General features: G+C 44.6%; 1 protein-coding gene across 1 annotated transcript in view; it reads right to left on the reverse strand.

The window, feature by feature from the left end:
* The window catches only part of NAV2 (neuron navigator 2), a gene marked incomplete at its 5' end in the record, with an annotated part of 84801 nt that overhangs the window by 44950 nt on the left and 22773 nt on the right, over positions 1 to 17078 (reverse strand). The window contains 2 exons of the mRNA XM_010139801.1: positions 934 to 1230; positions 6389 to 6527. Of these exons, the coding sequence (XP_010138103.1) occupies positions 934 to 1230; positions 6389 to 6527 (436 nt within the window). The remainder of the gene's footprint in view (positions 1 to 933; positions 1231 to 6388; positions 6528 to 17078) is intronic.

Raw genomic sequence — 17078 nt, forward strand, 5'->3', positions numbered from 1 at the left:
TTTTCACTACAAAAATAGAAAAAGAATTCTAATATTTAATGACTTGAAAACATCAAGCAAATGATGAAACTCAAAGCAGCATGAAAAGCAAAAGCGTGTTAGCCACTAGAGTGTGGTTACAAGTTCTGACCTCGTCCGCACGGAACTTACATGCCACTCTAGTGAGTTATACATGCAGACTTGCCAGAGAAGAAGTATGTGGTATGTTTGCCCTTGAGAATATGAAAAGCAGAACAGTCTTACGTCATAGTGACAGAGAAGAAAAAAAAAACGCTTCCCTCTGTAGCTACCACAGATTGACCCTTTTTTATCGTTAGACAGAAGTAGTGTTAGGCCATTAGTATCATTTTCCTAAAAGGCATCATTTAAGAGAGCATCCAACGTCAACGTTTTAATGTACAGTTGTGTACGTGACAAAATAAGAGGAGAGGTATTAACTTGCATTTCTCGATTACGTAAATTAAATCAATTTTCAATCACACATCTGCAAGTGCCACAATCACTAATGCATTTATAAGAAAATCCAGAACTAAATAGCGTTTAGTAGAAATTAACATGCTGGTTTAGTGTGGGGAACAACAAAAAAAAAGATAAAATCTCCTCAACCACACATACTGTATGTTCTTAAAGTTAACCGTGACTTCAAAAGCTGAAATTGTATTAGGTATTCTTCGTATGGCAACACTGTGCCCAACAAATAGCTGGGCTGAAGTCGAGTTGTCATGAAAACAACTTTCAGGGTGTACTAATCCAAAACACGCATTTTCAAATGAACAGAAATAGAACCGTGGACGTACAAGACGCTGCATAGGTTCAAACATTATCTAAAAATAAAGACAGGATTACCTGAAGTTCAGGTTCTGCCTCTGGAAAGTATTTAAACTGTTTTTATACCGAACACACTTTTTGGCTTGTTTATATCTTACACCTTTTCTCACCTGTTCCAGGTGTCTTTAACGTGCCTGAGGCGGTTGAAGGTTTAGTCCTTGGTGTGGTAATGCCAACCTGAGCCGACATGCCCCGTCGCCAGGAGCCCGTCTGCGAAATAACAGTGTTCTTCCTACCCGAAGTGCTTTTGTCAGATTCATCTGACACATCAGAGGCATTCCGCCTCCATTTAGATCCTGGCTCCATTTTTATGCCGCTATCAGATCCTCCGTCTGATTTCTTGACTTCATCACTGGACCACAAGGAATTCCGCTCAACCTGGGAATGCTTTTCTGCATCAGTCTAGAACAGATAAGGAATTGCACTGTAACCTTCAGGGCAAGCCTTTCTACTGAGAAGCTTCACAAACGAGAAACATCAAACTGATTAATCAACTCAGCAACCACCTCTGGGTACCGACAAACGTAACATGACTTGGATAAAGAAATGTCACAGCAAGGAACGAACTCCAACAATGATTTTTTTTTTTAATACGCAAGGAAAAAAAATGCAAAAAAATGTAAACAGCCATACCCCTTTGAATAAAGAAAAAGAGACCCAAAAATAAAAAAACCCCAACACTTGATTTATAAAGGACATATTCAGCTCCATGACATTTATAATTCTTCCTCTCAGATTTCTGACAAACCCTTTTACTGCGATGCCAGCAGCCCATTTCAAACCTGCGCAGCCAGCTTTCCTTTGTTCTTGCTGCTCTCCTATCTCTCGTCTGGCAATCTGATCGCCGGAGCATGAGGAGGCAGCTTTTGGAACAGATTTGGAATGCTGCTCATTCTAATCCAGGAGGAGGAGGACACCCAAGCACTGAAGAAAAATGAATCCTCAACAACTTTTTAACAATACACACGGCTGACTTAAAGACATAACTTACCTTGGGTTTTAATTGATATTCCACTCCTACAAAACGGCTTTTTCCCTATTCTTTGCACAGAATTTTGCAAAGGTCAATACCAATATAGAATTTTCTCACTAGCAAGCTTTTGCAAAAATTCTCAGAAATACTTAATTTACATCTGTTACCCTATTAAAAAAATACATATCTCTATATATCTCAATATATTCCCCACACGTTAGTATTTCTATCGCTGATAGAAATTCTCTTGCAGAATTCTACTTCTCCTGTCAAACGCTGTTGATTAGTTTGGGCACATTTTGTAACACTACAACCAACTATTTTGTGGTCAGGCACAAATGACAAATGCCCATACATTTGACCCTGATCTGGATAAAAAATTGATAGCTGAAGTCTTCGACCGTCACAGGATCATGACAATGCAACACTTGATCATATAAGTGTTGGCAAACGGCGGTGAGATGCTGAGTACCATCTCTTCCCTGCAGCCTCAGCAGAAGGTAATGTGCCCAGCACTGTGCAGTAGTCGAATAGTACTGTCACTTAAAATGAAATTAATTTAAATATCCCAAAGCATTATAAAGCCCACAATCTTCTACTCCCTTTCAGTAATCAGACACAGCTCAGGAAAGGACGCATGATCATTGCCATGTTTTCAGCAAAATGGTGTATTTTATTTTTAAGTTCCTGAAGTATGTTTCAAGTTTATGACTTTTCTTCTCCTATCAGATCATCCCATTAATATTAAAGAATCTAAGGGAGTTGTGGTTTCATGTCCTCTGCTTGTTACTATAATTACTCTTTTTTAAAAAAGCCTGAAAAACTAGTCTAAGCGACCAGCCTCTGAAAGCTGACACCACACATCACAACCGTCTTTCTTCAGTCATGTGAAATAGGCAGGGCCTGGGTTACTTGTCATTAGACCAACAAGCTTTGGCTGAATTACGGATTTAGATATTATTTTCTTGCACTTTCCTCATCCTATGCAAATACTGTTTCCCTGCCTCTCCATTCGAAGAGCGCAACTCAGCACAGGCTTGATGAAACTCTGCTTTCAAACTCCCTTCTCTTCCCACGGCCGCAGGGTTTGGCGCTGGTGACCTGTCTATGACCATTGGTAGGTGTGCAATAAATTCACAGCGCGACTGTTTCTGCGTTTCTCTAAAATTATCATTTCACACAAACATCTCCTGCATTTACCTTGGAAGACAGCACAGGCAAGAAACAACAAATATGTGACCAACAAAACCACCTGAACATCATCCCTCACGTGCTCTCATTAGTATCTTGCTTCAAGTACCCTGTCTGGAACAGTGTATTTACACTGTCAGTGTTCAAGATCAAGAAACACACCTACTTGCTAGGAAAGGTTGGTTTTGGTTTGGTTGACTATGAAAGTACCCTGTCTGGAACGGTGTATTTACACTGTCAGTGTTCAAGATCAAGAAACACACCTACTTGCTAGGAAAGGTTGGTTTTGGTTTGGTTGACTATGAAATATTTCTGTGCCTTCTACTTCCGCTCCTTCACACCTGTAGGAACAGCACAGGCTCAGCAGAGAAAACAACTCTATCTTTGCTCTCTCCCAGTTCATCCCAGTGCTACACCCACGGCCAAAGTTTTTCCATAGCCTTCGAACGGCTGCCCACTACCCTTGAAGCCCTCTGGCCAGCGATGTTTCTGTTGAAGGGTGAACACGGAGAGCAGCACAGAAACACGACTGAGGAATCAAAACCAAAACATGGTGAAACCTGGCCTCAGGATTGCAGCTGAAACTCCACCTGCCTGGAAGGCCTGGAGTGGGTAGAAGTTGTTTGTTGGAGGTCATGGCAAGACCTAGCGAGCACGCGCTGGGAGCAAAGCCTGCCTGAGCTGGCAGTTGCAGTAACCACCAGGATTTCTCAACTTTAGGAATAAGTTTTGTAAAACTGCTGCTGAAGTTGTGAACAGACCAAATCCATCTCTGCTCCAGTGAAACCGAGAAGTTGCCTTGATCCCACATCTTCAAGATGCTGCTGTTTTCTATTTGAAGAAATTGTTTCCTTTTCTTCCCAACTTTTTAGCATCACATGAACAAGTTTATTACTTGATCTCTTCCATTTTAGTTCAGTTAAAGAAGTTATTTTCAAACACCCATCAGCTCTTGCTTTCTCCTTAAAGTATGTGTATGATGTGACCTTAAAGGCACGCTACGTGCAGTGCCAAGTAAAAGGGAGCTTGCCTAAGTCTGAGCAATGGAAGGGGGAAACATTAGGGCCCCCAAAGTCATATTGCTATATTGAGTGGTTTGGTACTTGGCATAATCAGCAAGACGTAGGAACACGCTAAGGCAAATGCTGGTTCAAGTCACCAGCTTGCTCAGAACCAATTTGCAAACATCTTCATAGCACTGTTACAAAAATGGGCCACAACTACGAATGTCTATGAAGGAGGAGTTAATATCATATTTAAGTCCTGTTTCTCAAAGATGAAGGACCTACAGCTTCTGGAGTACGGGGTACTCGCCAGCTCTGAAAAATCAGTTTCTTAGCAGAGACTTTCTTCCTGCTGCAACCACGTCTTCTTCCCTCGCAGAGATGATTCCACAGAAGTTAACGGATGTTATCAGCAGATGCTGCCATGATACGTCTCTCTCCCTCTGATGTTGCTACCTAACTTGTCTGGACTCCCAGCTGCACATGGATTAGCTTTGAGCTCCCTCTTTAATTATCTGAAATCCACCTTCTGTACCACCTCTAAAAGATGTGGCAGAATCTCAGCAGCTTTAAAGTGGCTACTGTTTAGGAGAAGGAAAGCAGCGCATACCCTGAGAAGTCCACATCCCTCTGCAGATATCTGCCAGTCCTTTGTGGTTCACTGCCCAGGGGAACGCAAACGTGGGTACTGGCATCATCCAGCACTCCAGGCACAACAAAAAAGGCGTATGTGCAGCATCCACTGTGTCACGAGCTCGGAGGACTACTTTGGGCAGCAAAAAAACAACCCTGCAAGCTACAACTGGTTCCATCACTCCAAGCTATTTTCATTCCCTTGGTTGAAAAGGATATTCAGTTCAAACAACAAAGTGTTTTGTGGACAATAATTTGCAGATAATAGTGTAAGTTAGAATAAATACTGTCAGCCGTGAAAACTGAGGAGAGAAGCAGGTCACAGACACACATCAAAAACCTGCAAACACATTTGTATGTCTTGGCTCCAGCTTCCTCTTCTAAAGACCACGCTCTACTGCCTGTCCAGGCTTCGGCTGCTTTTCTTCTGGTGTATGTCTGCGCTCTCTTGGATGCTGCAATGGTTGTGGAGGAGGAAGAGGCGTTCCTCAACACAGATTTTGATCTCTCAGAGGTGTTTCCAAGAATCTGATCCATCAGAAGATAGCAGGCAAATGAGTTTCTATTTCTTTTCCTTAATGTTTAGTCACGTCTCCCTTTTTTCCCCCCAGTAGTATTACAATGTTGAGACAGTAACAATTGTCAAAAAATACTTCTAGTTGTCCATGTTACTCTCTCTGTTATGTACTGAAAACCATGCTTGATAGATCTTAACTCCTCTCAACTTGTATGGGCAGTTTCAAGCACCCATGCAGTCGCTGATACACGACCAGAGGCTAACTGGAAACCTTTCATGTAGGCTCAAGTGTGCACTTTGAGGCAAGGGAACAGAGACTAATATAGGCTCGCACCACAGTCCTGTAGGCAGAGTAACACTTCACAGCAACCGCACGTCTACATTAAAACTGATATTAAAACCAGATTGAGGGTCCAGTCACGAAAGGGACTGGAGAAGAATGAAAGAGGAAAGAAACAGAAGAGGAGGTCATACCTACACTCCGCTCCTCTGCCTGCTGCAGTGCCAAGTCCTTGCTCTGACACCCAACACCTGAGGCCCCTGAGCAGGTGGGTGTACAAAGAGCAAAGCTGGAATTCCCAGTCCTGCACTTTTCCAAACAAAATTCTCTACAATTGGGGGAAAAAAGCAGTTTATATTACTGCAACTCTCTAACTGATGAATGACAAACCACCGGATACCTTCGCTTGTTTTACCTTCTTTGGATGTGTGGTGTCTGAGCACACGTACGCTGCTGATGGAGGTAAAATTTAGCCTCCTATGAATTGCTGCCAAAATACAAAGCCTGCAGTAACGCACAGCCCTGGAAGTTTAAAACCATCTATTTCACTTGCCTAGCACACTTACATTTCCAGTGGAAGCATAAATAATCTTTAAATTTTCCTGTTGACTTAAATTAAATTCTGTTCTTTAAGTAAAAAGGTAATACCTGCTCTAGAGCTAAAAAACAGGACAATAATCCCATCCACCGATGGATGTTATCTGTGCAATGGCACCCCTAGGAGGGCAGAAGCCACTTGCTGCCACACCACCGCAGTGCAGATGCCACGGGTGCCACACAGAGGAGATATTCGTAAATGCCCCGTGTGATAAGGCGGTTACCACTGCCTGACATCGTCTTTCCGGCGATACCGTCTGTACTGAAGGCTGGCTGTGTGCTCAAGTTCATCCACCTTAACACGCCTATACCTGTTATGCACGGAAAATAACGCCCATGTTACTTGTCCAAAGCAGCGACCTTACCTGTGCGTCCAAGTTCTTGCGGGAGGAGGCAGGTGTGTTGGCATAGGAGCTGATAGAGGAGCTGGTGTTAATGTCATCGGTACTGAGGTTATCTATGGTGTCACTGATCCCACTGCTGACGGAGCTGCTGTCATCCCAGCTGGAGAAAAAGCACAGCAAAGGTAGAAGAGAAGGGTCAAAAGAAAAAACATCATTCAGAAGGAAAAGTCTTATTTCTACAAGCCTTATCCTGCTTGTGGATGCCAGATGAGAACGGTCTGCTCTTGGCACTTCAAGTCTAAATCCATACAGCTCATGGACCATACGGATGCCACAAAGCCTAATGGATACCAGCGTTAAGCCAACAATGCCACTCTTCCTGACTCAACAGAAAGTTTGATGAGGAAAACTTCCAAGGGACCCTCAACATTGATGCCTGCAGTCCCAGGGCAGGGGATGGCGGTGGTAAGAACACATCTCCAGGTAGGCACAGCACTGACTTGCTAAGATAATGGAACCGAAATGCAAGTAAAAAATTTATCCTGAAGCAAACTGAAGCAAAACTGTGGGCAACAATCTGGATTTATCATTGACAGCATTACTGGTCTCAGAAATTTTTAACAACTGAAAGTTTAGCTGTTCAGACGGTACATAACCCTCCTGAGCTGCACTTCATCCTTCTCAAGGAGATCTGCTAACAGTTTACTATTCAGCACTGCCTTCTTCCAGTGTGAAGAGAGAGCTTCAGCATGTTCTAGTAAATGAGAAACATGTAACTGGAAGTTTAGGACACAGAAAGCACCAGCAAAAAGTATCCACACGTGAAGCAATTTGAATGTTAGAACAGACACAATCAAAACAATCTAAAAGTCAAGCCAGATGTTCTACTCCTAAAATGCCCGTAAAAAAAAAAGCTGTTTAAGGAAGAGATTTATAAATTGGCTCACAAGTGCTCCTTCTCCAAGAACAGTAACGCTGGGATTGAAAAACTGTCCTGTAAGTAGCTCTGGGAAGACATTCCAGCTTCTCCAGAGATTTACTGTATAACCTTTGGCAGCTTTGAAAGTAAAAGCATTTCACTTTTCTACAAAACAGCTACTGGTACAGAGTTTTAATGACGCTTTGGTAATTTTTAATTGCTTTTTGCTCTCTTGGGAGGATTTTGTTCGCCCACATCTATATAAGGCCTTTGAGGGAACTGCGCAGAGCTCAACCAGCAGCCCAGTTTGTGGAACCACAGGGAGAGCAGCCAGCCACAGGGACACGCTCCTCTGCGGGCCTGCGGGAAGGGTTATTGCTCCCAGCTGCTCTTTGCTCCCAGTTACGGTCCTCATCAACCTGCCAGCGCAGTCACTTGTGCCAGTTCTCCCCATATCACTGCAGACCAGGCAAGCTGGGAAGCTCAGATGAACGGTTTCAGCAAGGCAGATCAATTTTGCCTTCAGGACACGGGAGTGCTCAGCCAGCTGCGGGAGGGACGGGGTGGGATGGGGATGGACACGGGGACCAGCCGCTGCCCTCCGCTGCAGGCTCCGTTCCACAGAGCCTCGAGGTGGCCCTTCATCTGGTGACCTCTAACTTATTACAACACACTCCTGCCGGTTCCGACTGACTTCCAGGAGCGTCCCAGTTACAGGCAAGGCTCTGGCTTTGCAGAGGGACTTTTCCAAACACTATTGGATAAAAACCACAGACACACCAGCTCTCCTGATTGGAAAGAAACACTGTAGTCTATGCTGTGGGCGATGCTACAGTGGGACCATACAAAGAAACCCATGGAATGTAAATATGGGGAGGCAGGGGGGAATCCCTGCCCCCAGCGATTACCTAGTATGGAGAAAATTAAAAACTTGCAAAAGAACGTAAAGAATTCTTTGCAGTATCTTTTTTTATATATATAGTAGGCAATTAAATATTATAATGCAAAATATTGAAAGTTGTATCACTTCTAAATTTCAGATTTTAAAAGCAGGCCCCATAGTTGATATTTACGTCTATTTCAAAACCTGTGACATAAAGCAAATACAATTCCTACACTTTATAAGTCTATAAATTAATTTACAAAACATTATTAAAATAACCATGTGAAAGACTATGCTCCTCGTCTTCCAAAGTTTTGTGCAGCAGCTAACATCATCTTTTCTATTTCTGAGCTACAATAAAATCCTAATACTATCAGCAACGACAACATTTTCCATGTTTACAGTTTAATTTCCTTCTTAGGAAATTAAACAGTTTGATTTCCTAATTAATTACAGTTTAATTTCCTTCTTAGGAATCTTCTTCGAGATGTGACAATGCCCCCCATACAATTCTGCGTGACTCAGTTCCATCCTGAACCTACAGAAACGACATTTCCAACATCTGCCACCCTTAAACCACCACAGGCTCGAGTCCATCAGCACCTAAAGAATGCGTCTGATGTTAATCATAAGTTGTTTTACTGGCATCAGCCAGTCCTGCTGACTTTAGCTGGGCAATCTCAGGCATTATGGAAATATTTGAGTGCCCTTCTGAACGGGGACGTGTGCCCGAGGACAAAGCTAGAAACATGCACTTGAATACATTGATGGTTGTGGCTTCCCCTTGAGTACATCCTGGGCTCCAAGGCTGGCGTTCTGATGGAAACTATGACCAACTCTCACTCTGCATTTTCAAGTTTGCTAATCTATTAGGAAATCAAAATAGATGAGGGATTCTGAGCTCCAAAGAGAGATGTCTGGCATTCGGGCTGCCAGAAGCCAACCGGCACAGCTCCTGTAGGCACGCGGACAGCACCGAGTGATGCCACTGACGCCAACAGCTGTTCAGACAAGGGACGATGCTGTCAGCTAAACCCAGACATCTCAGCTTCAGCTTTGATTTAGAAAATCACTTCAGTAGAGGGTCACTCTCTAGCTGGAAGGCAACAGGATGTAGGAGAACAAGAAAACACATCATCTTAAGAAATTTAAAATACTTTTGAAAACCTCCATAAACAATTGTTGATGCAGTTCTAATGCATGAAATGTGTGGGTAGAACCCACCGAGCTCCGCGAACCAGGTGCCAGTGCAAGCAGCTTTATGAGCATAAACCACATCCTGCTGAAAAGGGATTACAGCACGTGCACTGTTTCACCTGCTGTCAGTGATCCACACACTAAAGGCTGCCCCCACCAAGGAGCCCCTCACACCAGATTTGGTGTGATGTAAAACAGGACAGGACACACCGCTCCTTGCCCATACCTGCATGTGGGAGAGCAGCATCTGTTAACACATCGAGGTATCTATCTCTGCTTCACGTTGTTCCCGAAACAACCCCAAGCCCTCCACATAAACTAGTTCACTTTTACCTGGATCCAGTCCCTTAATGGTTAAAGTCAAAAGTAAGGAAGCAGGATGGGGAATCTAACAACCCTCCTAATTATGGTGTTCTTGGCTCCCAGAGCCATGATAACATCTTTGTAATTTAGCTGTTGCAATTAATAATTCCTGATGTCAGCAAAACTCTACTCAGCCATAACCTGAAGCTGAAATGTTTGAGCTTTCCGTTCTCTATTTGATCAGTCACCCGAAGCTTTACTTTGATTACTGAAAACTAAACCCAAAAAACCTTAAAAGTGTATTACATATGAAAAAATTATACAACTATCCACTTTAAAACTATCACCACATCACTTAAAAGCCCCCACAAAGCTGCCTCGTGCTCTCTACGAAACCAAGCACCCTAAGCCCCCGTCTCTCCCTCCCCACCTCCGCCTGCTCGCCCTTAAGTGTCAGACAATGCTGCTACTATGGATCGCCCACGTACAGCACCAGGGCAGCCACTCCAGGCTGCCTTTCTGAAGCGGGTCTGCAAGCGGTTAGGCTCAGTCTTGCATTTTTCCACCGTCTATCAGCACTTTTCCATCTTGCAGAATCATCATCTATGGAACTGTCTCTTCTTTGTCAACTTGGACAGCATCTGAAACTGTGCCCTGATCCTCAGCACAGCCCCCCTCGCTGCAGAAATCTCCCCCCTTTGCAAGTCCAAAGCAAAGGAGGCACTGAAATCCTACTAAATAAAGGCTGAAAATGCACCCTTCTCCTCGGATGGGTGTGGATTTTAACTTTGCTGGATCTCCAGTCAAAACCAAAATTACAATGAGCTGCTGAAAAATACATTTGTCCAAGACGAAGCCTTGGGGCTTTACAACATTTCAAGTGGAAACATGGTATTATCCTCTTCTACTCAAAAATTTAACTATTTATGAGTTGATCGGAGAACAACAACAACAAGTCAAGGAGCAAAATGATTGAAACGTCAGAGCATCCTCCAAGAATTAAAAGGGAAAATAAAGCAGCCAGGTAACTGTAAATGTGCAATAACATGAGATACTAAATACTGCAGTTTCCACCGTTTTCTCCTGGGATTTCCTACAGCACTGACATCACTGTGTCAGAAATCCAAAACCCTTTTACAGACCCTTGCATGTTTTTCCTCTCAAACTATTATGGAAGGTGACAAGTAAGTGTTTGTAAAAGAATGGATGGAAATCTGCTTCGAGAGTAGTGCAATTAATTAATGGATTTTACATGGTTATCCATCCCCCACCTCCTCCAAGTGCTTGGTGACTCCCCTATTACATCTCATTATAGGTATTTTAAAATAAACCTCTTTGTTTCTAACCCAAGGTGGAGCCGAGGTTCCCTTGAAACACTTTGTAAAGCCACACCATGAAAAGTGAAAAGTAAAGCAGGCAAAATTAACACAGACCACTTCCAGCTGTTCTTTCTGGAGCAGAACCTAATCCTTTTAACGACAGGTTTTGGTGCAGAGTTCAAGTGCTCCAAGTGTGCCGTGAGCTATTCAGACCGTTTTCACGTGTAGCGACTGGTTTACCACGCTGACACGCCGCTCTCTGTCAAGCTCTGTTTAGAATTTGTCCAACATAACGTTCCAGGATTTACACTTAAAACACCTATTTGTAAAAGAATAACTCACAGATGAAAAGTATTAATTAGTGTCATAAAAGGTTGGGTAAGGAAAGATCTGTAGAAGCTAGGAAAGGGCACGTGCTCTTTGCATTTAATCTTTTTATGTCGGTGCTAATAACCTTGTAAAAATCACACTGGATTTTATTTTGTCCCTTAAAATCTGACCAGGAATTCGACCAAGTCATTGTCAAACTTGAAGTGAACCCAGCTGAGCACACACACACGGGAGCTGCTGAACTCAGCCACCCTCAGAGTTTACCATCCGAAACACTCCAGAGCTTCATGAAAGCAACCCAACTCTCTGCCGAAACTCATGGGCTCCTGCTCTAAAGCAGGAATTCCAGTGGCACCTTCTTCATCTGCAGCCATCCCGCTCCCAGACCCTTCAGGAGGACCAGGACCCTTCCAGAGTCCTCAGAGCAGCAGCCAGCACAACCCCACTCACTTGCTAAGTGCTTGACCGGTGGAACTTGTTTTCTTGGCCATAGGTCACCACATCAGTTCCTCTGGCAGTGCAGCACCTCGGGGGAAGGTGAGGAACCAGAGCAAGGCACTGGCACTGCCGTTGACCTGAGCAGCACTCAGAGCAACACAGACTGCCGGCGATGCCTGAGGAACTCAGAGAAACGCTCCAGCCAGCTACCAGCCCCTTCTTCCTGGGCTCAGGACCCGCAAACCATAGTTCTGGTGTCCCCCACTTACTGTTCTGCCTGAAGACTGTGTTTACAAAGCAGTTTATAGCCCAGCACAGGGCACCCTGCCCCTCGCCTCCCTGCTCCCTGGCCATGGGATCGATACTCATCCCTCATCGTTCCTTGCATCGACTCCAACTGATTTTCACCAGCGACAGCTGGAAAGAAAAGCGTGTCCTCCTATCACAGTAAGGTCAACGTTAAGTTTTAGTTGTTCTTATGTAAAAAGACATGTTTGTTTGTTATGCATTTGTTTCCAAGAGAGTAAGAAGTGCTTAGAAAAGTCTTCTAATGGAAGTCAGAAATCCTTGTTTATGCACAAAGCCTCTGGTGCTCTCCAGAAAATAAATTCTGGTAAAGTACATCCCTGTACAGCAACAGCGACGGGCTGAACAGACCCCACAGGGGTCAAGACAAAGGCGCTGGGGATGCTGCAGTGGACAGCCCAGCTCCCTGCACTCTCCCTGGGGTGAGGGAACAGGGAGGAGCTCCCTGGCAAAGACCTAGGTATGGATCACCACCGCAATATGCCTCCTCCTCCTCCCTCTTGGCCAGGCCCCAGCCCAAAAACCTCCTCCTCCTCCTCCTCCAGGCAGGCGGGAGGTTGCCCTGACAAGGGATGGAGAGCTCTGATAACCAAACACCGGATCAGGCAGGTTTCTTTCCTCTGCCTTACTCACTGGTTTATACCTTCTCCCCCAAAAGCAGACACCTTCGGGATCCCACCACCTCCTCGAACAAAGGCTCTATTACTACTTAAAAAGAAGGGGCGGCGCTCACTGAAAATACCGACAGGTTTCCGACCCCCCCTATCTCCCACCTGCACACCACATCAGCACTGGACTGAGCTGGGGAGAACCCAGCAGCTCACCAGCAGTTACTGGTACCTGGCAGCCTGCTTCACCAGAGGCTCCAAAACACAACAAAACCAGGCTTGAACACCAAGAAAAATAATAGATTAGCTAAATTCTTACAGGACTGACGTAACTACAACAGGGAAGAAAAGGAATGAAGGGCAGTGAGGAAACATAACTATGCAAGAGGCAAATCCCCCACTGCTGAGTGGGCTTTCAAAAGGGGCTGAACCCACCTGCTCCTGTGGCCATTTGCCTCCTAGCAGGCAGGGTCACTTGCCCTTTGGCCAGGGCCACTCGCCCACCCACTCCTCCAGCACAAAGGGCCACCTGGGACTGCTGGGCAGCCTCACCCAGGGGAAAGATGGCTACTAAACACACCCACAGAGCCAAGCCCTCCAGCAGCTGGCAGGTAGAAGAGGGCTCCTTTCCTTCCCAGTCTAGTTTTAACCCCTCCTGATGCTGCAACTCCTCTAGTGACACCCACGCAAATCTTTTAAGGTCTGCAGGCTGTAATCCCAAGAAAGAAACATGCAGGCACAAAATGAAGAAGTGGTCTATATGCACGAAGCAATTCACAGTCACTGTTGAAGTTCCTCCTTATTCAAAATACACTGTAAATCTTCTACATAAATTTTTTAAGGCAAAACCCAGTGCACAGCAAAGCACAGATTTCACCCAGGAGAGCTGCTCCTCTCTCACGGAGCAGTATCAGCTGCAGCTAAGCACATGGAGACACAGCGTATGCTTGCACACTCTTGTCCCACCAGAAAAAAAGGAGAAAAACATAAAATTTGTCTTTCTGAATGCATTACAGCCTGCTGACATCTGTCTTAAATAAAGCTGAACTTGGCAATAAAAGGTGTTAATTTGCTCAGAGGCACAGCCCTGTCCCTCAGGAAGCCAAAGCCCTGAAACTCAACCATCATTATCACGCCTGAGATTTACAGGACAGACGCATAATCAAGTGGAATACTTTATTCTTTGTCACATGGAAGAGGTCAGCTATTACCAATTCTGAAAGCAGGTTTTTTCCTGGCAGAAGCGCAACGTCCCAAGTAGCGCCAATAACTCCTGCTTTATGTCAGCCTTTAAAATTAGGCTTTATTTGAAAGAAACCGTAAAAAGGCAAAAGATCTTCTAACCTTACTCAGAGAAATCAGGAAGCCGACAGAAATTTGCACAGGAGTGAGAATAAGAACTGCATTATTACATCCTAAAAAGCAAGTGCACTCTGGGCTGTGATCTGGCCTGAAACAGCCTCACACCCGCCTTTGTTTCCCTGCAGAGCGAGCTCATTCCCACAGAGGTTCCTCCTTTGCAAACTTCCAGTGCTAAAAGACAACAAAGCCCCATAGTTTTGGGGGGCTAAAAGCCTGTAACACTAGTGGAGAGAGCACCGGTGAGATTGCAACCTGAGAGGCGCTAATAATTATCGATAAACCTCACAGAACCCTGAGGCGAAGCCAGAAGAAACACATCCAGTAATAGCTGTCAGCTCCCACACAGGGCATTTCCTATTGTGTTGCTCAAATATTTGTAATCCACTAAAAATGTATTTATTTCATGCAGCACACAGCGACTGAAATTAAATAGATAGTGCAGGGAGAAAACTCCTCAGATTCTCCCCATCACCTGCGGTGTTTCACTGCTGCCAGCATTTCCAAAGCTAAACCTGCTTACACAAAGGTGTAACACGACCGGAAAGAAAATCTCTTACCTTGCAATACTCCCTGGCCAAAGCACTTCACCTTGTTGCCCATGAAGAATTCCAGCAAAGGGGCTTAGATTTATTTTGCAGGTTGACACCTTCATTAGGCTACCATCCAACACCCCCCTAAATAAAACAGCTTGTAACTTGACTACCTTGGAAGAGGCTTGGAAAAAAAAGTTGGAGTAAGGTTGTTTTCCAACAGAGCCCTCACCGTTCAGCAGCTCTGAAAGACACTGGGAAGTAAAGCCTAGCTGGAAGGTGATCATCAGAAACTTCCCCTAGAAAGAAATCTGATCCCTCAACAAAATTAACCTCTGAAGTGCTGAAAAAGTGAGAGGTCAAGACTTTCTGCTGGGACTAGGTCATCTGTGAAAAGCTGTAACCTGACGGCAGTAAAGCAGCAGACTGGGAGCCTCCAGAGCACGTACCGTATCATCTGAAGTAAAAGCTCATGTCAGCAGCCCCGTACCTGAAGGTACTGAACGGCACTGGCTGAGCTCAGCTAAAAGCCTACCACCTCTACAAGCCTCTTTCCTACTCTGCTACTACAGAGGGCTTCAACAACACAACTGCTGACACAACTATGTGCTTTCTGAGAATGTAGCAGGAGACATATCCCAAATGGTTTAACATCAGATATTTGGAATACTGGTAAAATACAATTTTTTTTTTTTGGGGGGGTGGGGTGGTGGGTGGGGGAGAAAAAACATTTTCAACACAAATGGTACTGAAAATACCCACTTATCCACTGGTATCCCCAATAAAGTTGTTACAAAACTGGGACAAGACATGCAGGATTTATCTGAGTAGGGATTAAACACACTAATCCTTTTTTAGGTTTGTAAAGTAAGGGCCTTATTACTTCTCTTTATTCCAAGGAGAAGAGATGGGTATTTAGACATAATTGGTTGATAAAAATTTACAGTGGTTGGCACTCAAAACTCTAATTTTAACCTAATACTTTCTGCCAGGATTCTTCCCAGACCTCTGCATTCTGCCGTACACGTGGGATTTTTTTATTCTAATACGGGAAATGACACCAGCCCTATTTACCGTGGGGAGCAGTGCTCAGGGTCACTCATTACCCTGCGGTAGATGCTGCATGAACATAACCTGTAAACATTAGAAAACCTGTAAGACACTGAGAACTGGCAAGCTGGTCACTTATAACCCACATGGACTCACCACTCATGGAATCTCCTAATGGGCTCAGAGCAGGAAATGATAGGTATACCCCCCAAAAAGAGAAATACTAGAAATACGAGAGGAATGGTTAAAGTAACGTAGATGATGGAGAAAACACTGGTGCTGGACAGCCATGACTAGCCGGGCATGGAAGGCTTGGAACAGAAGAATACTGCAAGAGCTCAGGGAGCCCACGGGTGGATGAAGAACCAAAGGACTCGGTCAAGGTCACTGTGAGAAGAATGGAGTCAGTGCAAGAACTGCTACAACTCAGTGTGTGAAGATTTTGGGGACAAGGAGCTGGAAGAGGGAAACTGAGGTTAGGGGTCAGGCCTGGGAAGGCGATCTGAGGCTGAAGAGAAACACCTGCCAGATGTAAAGCCACAGTGAGGAGACAAGATGAACTTGACAAACAGTAGAAAGCGGGGGAACTGGACTGCAAACTGGGTAGAACAGATCAGGAAAAGAAGTCTGAGCTCGTGAAATTAAGAGCATATTTCAGTGACGTGCAGAAGGAGAAGCGATTAAATTCAAGGGAGAGCCCATAGTGTTTATCATACTTTGTAATTTAAATGGGGACACGCACAAAACACTGAGTCTTGCTGTAGTTCACCCAGCTCCCAGCACTGACCAACACCCTGACTTCCAGCCAAGCGGGAATACGCAAGTCCATTCCCATTATCACAGAGGAGTTTGTTCACTAAACAAGAAACTCCCTTTCCGCTCCACCAGGGTAGGTTTCCGTTGTCCAGGTTACCGATGAGGGAGCGCGTCATGAAAAGGAGATGGGCAGCCTTTCAGATAGAGGAAGTGGAGAAGACAATACCGCCCTGTCTTCTTAGCCTCACCTCAAAAAGGCATCAATCACTCGGCCCAAAACCGAAGGGAAGAGAAGGACAGAGCAGTCCACAGCCAGCTACACCCCTGTACTGACTAACTCTGTTCAGCTCAGGTACCCCGTCCTAAATAGAACACAACTTCTAGCACAACGCCCTGCGTTTGGTTGAAAGAGTTAAAATGCAAGTATTCAAAGGGTATAAAATAAAGACTTTGTGGAGATACTCTGCTGCCAAAACCTTCAAATAAATGAGCTGCAGTCTGAGCTTGCCTTTCTCCGCCGGAGTCTATATTTTAGTGGCCACGGTGTTACTATAGCAACACAGAGGACTGCTAATTTAGAGGCTGGTGGATGTGACAACTTGCAATTTAGAACAATACTAATAAAAGCGGCTTGGGAAAAGCATCATTTAACACAAATGTGTGTGTTTTAAAATGGAAAAAGGCTGTTCGTTCAATTCCTCCCCCCCCTT

The sequence above is a fragment of the Buceros rhinoceros genome, unplaced genomic scaffold, assembly GCF_000710305.1.
Source record: "Buceros rhinoceros silvestris isolate BGI_N320 unplaced genomic scaffold, ASM71030v1 scaffold16587, whole genome shotgun sequence".
Lineage (NCBI taxonomy): Eukaryota > Metazoa > Chordata > Aves > Bucerotiformes > Bucerotidae > Buceros > Buceros rhinoceros.